Source organism: Silene latifolia, chromosome 9, assembly GCF_048544455.1.
Source record: "Silene latifolia isolate original U9 population chromosome 9, ASM4854445v1, whole genome shotgun sequence".
In the NCBI taxonomy this organism is placed as follows: Eukaryota; Viridiplantae; Streptophyta; class Magnoliopsida; order Caryophyllales; family Caryophyllaceae; genus Silene; species Silene latifolia.
The window spans coordinates 13,765,467-13,767,874 of NC_133534.1; the positions used below are offsets into that span (position 1 = coordinate 13,765,467).

General features: G+C 41.2%; 1 protein-coding gene across 1 annotated transcript; it reads left to right on the forward strand.

Annotated features, from left to right (window-relative positions):
* The first annotated feature begins 285 nt into the window (after positions 1-285).
* Positions 286-2,172, forward strand: LOC141602435 (DEAD-box ATP-dependent RNA helicase 21-like). Its single transcript, XM_074422717.1, has 2 exons — positions 286-460; positions 1,251-2,172. The coding sequence occupies exons 1-2, from the start codon at positions 386-388 to the stop codon at positions 2,130-2,132; spliced, it is 957 nt and encodes a 318-aa protein (XP_074278818.1). The 5' UTR covers positions 286-385; the 3' UTR covers positions 2,133-2,172.
* Positions 2,173-2,408: the final 236 nt, after the last annotated feature.

A 2,408-nucleotide genomic window follows, 5' to 3' on the forward strand; every position in this document is an offset into this window, starting at 1 on the left:
TAATAAAATATTGTATATTAGTATCGTTTTTCTAAATAAAATGGTTTTCTAAACCGCCTTTCCTTATGCTAATCTTTACTATCGGTTTGCCTTATCGATCGTGATATATTTTTTTTTCTAAAATATCTATCTCGATATAAAGGTACGGAGTATGTCGCAAGTAATTTTTTTTAACATATCCGATTTAGTAGTATATTAATCTAGCCCTAGATACATTATTCTTGGTTCCGCCCCTGGACGAGAGGGAGTATACAAGCAGGACGGGATTACTAAAAACGATAGCCCATGCTCAGCTTAACGCCGACGTCCCAATCTCACATAAACTAATTTCCTACTCCATATATGTAAAAGGGCATTTTACAATTATCATCGCTGGTGATTCGACATGTCGACGGAAACTACGATATCGATGTTCTGCAACTCTCCAACCTCCCTTAATCGCCGCGATCCATGCCTTGAGGTTTAATTTTTTTTTTTCTATCTTTCAATTTTCTTTCGTCTATTTTAATAATTATTTTTTGTTTTCGTTGATTGATTGATTAATTGGTTGATGTAGTTAGCTATGAAAACAAGCCTATTAGATAATAGTATATTGTTTATGATTCGATTGCTCTAGTTAGTTTATGATTCTGGATTTCTGTATTGTTGGAAATAGGGGCTTTTTATGCCATGTATATTTTTTCCAATTGTCCCATATTGGTGAAGAAAAGAGTGTTGTATTTATATATGACCACACTCCTTAGTCCTTACCATATCACTAGTGGGTCATGGGAGGCTTTTGTGGAAGCTTTGCGAGGTGCTTAATTCAGCTCGCACACGTGCCCGAGCCCGGCCCGATTCGGATTCGGGATTCGGCAATCGCCTGCGGCGGGCTGTGCCTATCTTTTTAGGCCAGAGCTACCTGGTACATTCTTTGCGCCTTTCACTGTGCTGCCGTTTTGGCTCTTCTGCTCCTCTCGTTTTCCCTCTCAGTCTCGAGTGGGCGTGCCTGAGTGCAGTAGTGTAAATCCTTGGGGAACTACCGGTCAATTGCTGATCGCCACCACGGTCGTACCGGAAATAAAGTTTTCAAGGCAGTGGCTCTCATACCACGTCACTACGAATCGGTTATCTCTTTCCTTTTACATTGTTACTGCAATTTTAGTCTAACATGTATCTCATTGATAATTTTAGCTTTTTGGATTGGTTTTGGTGATACTAAAATTTGTAATATCATCATGTTAAAATTTGGATTGGTTTTCGTTGAACAGGAACCCGCGACATCCTCTCCGTCCTCACTAATTCCTCTATTCCACAACATTAGCATTGATGATCAACGGAATACTATAACAGAATGGAGAATCCTGAACCAGCAATATGATGTCTCGTATAAAGGTTTGAAGGTGCCCACACCAATCAAGACATTCTCTGAGTGCAACTTGAATCCTCATCTTTTGACTGCACTCGCTAATACCACTCCTTCTCCTATTGACATGGCTACTGTTCCGCTAGCGCTGCATCAGAGAGATGTTCTTTGCAGCGGAGTAACTGATGTTGCACCTAAAGCCAGGGTATTCATTCTTCCGTTGCTCATGCGTATTCTTACGCTTCCCAGGATGTCTCCCATGATGTCTCGCAGTCGCAGGCCTAGAAATACTAAAGGTGGTGGCGGTGGTCCGTATGCTGTCATCTTGGTACCTGACCGTGACCTGGGTGAAGCTCTTCATTCACTTATTATTTGGTTTTATCCCATCTTGAGGATCAGCGTTTTTGAGTTGTATGCTGCTGCGGTCGATATGATAGAGGGCGCCCCGGTTGTTATTGCTACACCATTTCGTCTTTATGATTCCTTTGTTCGTCGCCTTGTTACACTCGACCAATGCTCTTTTGTTGCCCTTTATCAGGTTGATCAAATACTTGATAGTGCTTCTGGAAGTTATTATCTAGATCATATCATCAAGAAGGCAATGCCCACTCACTACCTCAAACCTGAAACGCTAGGTGAAGAGTTCGTTGATGGAGAGGTATATCAAACCACTTACATGATCTGTTCCACCATCACACCACTTGTCCAACGCCTTGCTGACGAGTTCTTGAGATCCCCTGTTCTGATGAATCTTGGACAGCCGCTGTGCCCAAAAACTGATTACTAGTTTTTTTTTTTTTTTTTTTTTTGATTAGGTAAGAAAACTAGATCGAATGAGGGAGGTAAGTTGAAGCCACCGGCTATCAAACCACCTCGAAAGAGTTGGACATGAATGTCCAACAGAAGCCATGAAGTCAGCAACCTTGTTGACTTCACGAAAGCAATGTTTAATTATCACTTCATTGAAAAAATGAAGGTCTAATTTCACATCCTTGATAAAACTGGTTACTAGTTAGTAGTTACCAGGGCCATCTCCGAGATTTGAGGGGCCTTGTGTGACATT

Bases quoted from the DNA above. Each gene is read 5' to 3' on its own strand.
- LOC141602435 (XM_074422717.1), top strand. From the start codon at position 386: ATGTCGACGGAAACTACGATATCGATGTTCTGCAACTCTCCAACCTCC. The intron at 461-1,250 runs GTTTAATTTTTT...TTCGTTGAACAG, and splicing joins GCCGCGATCCATGCCTTGAG to GAACCCGCGACATCCTCTCC.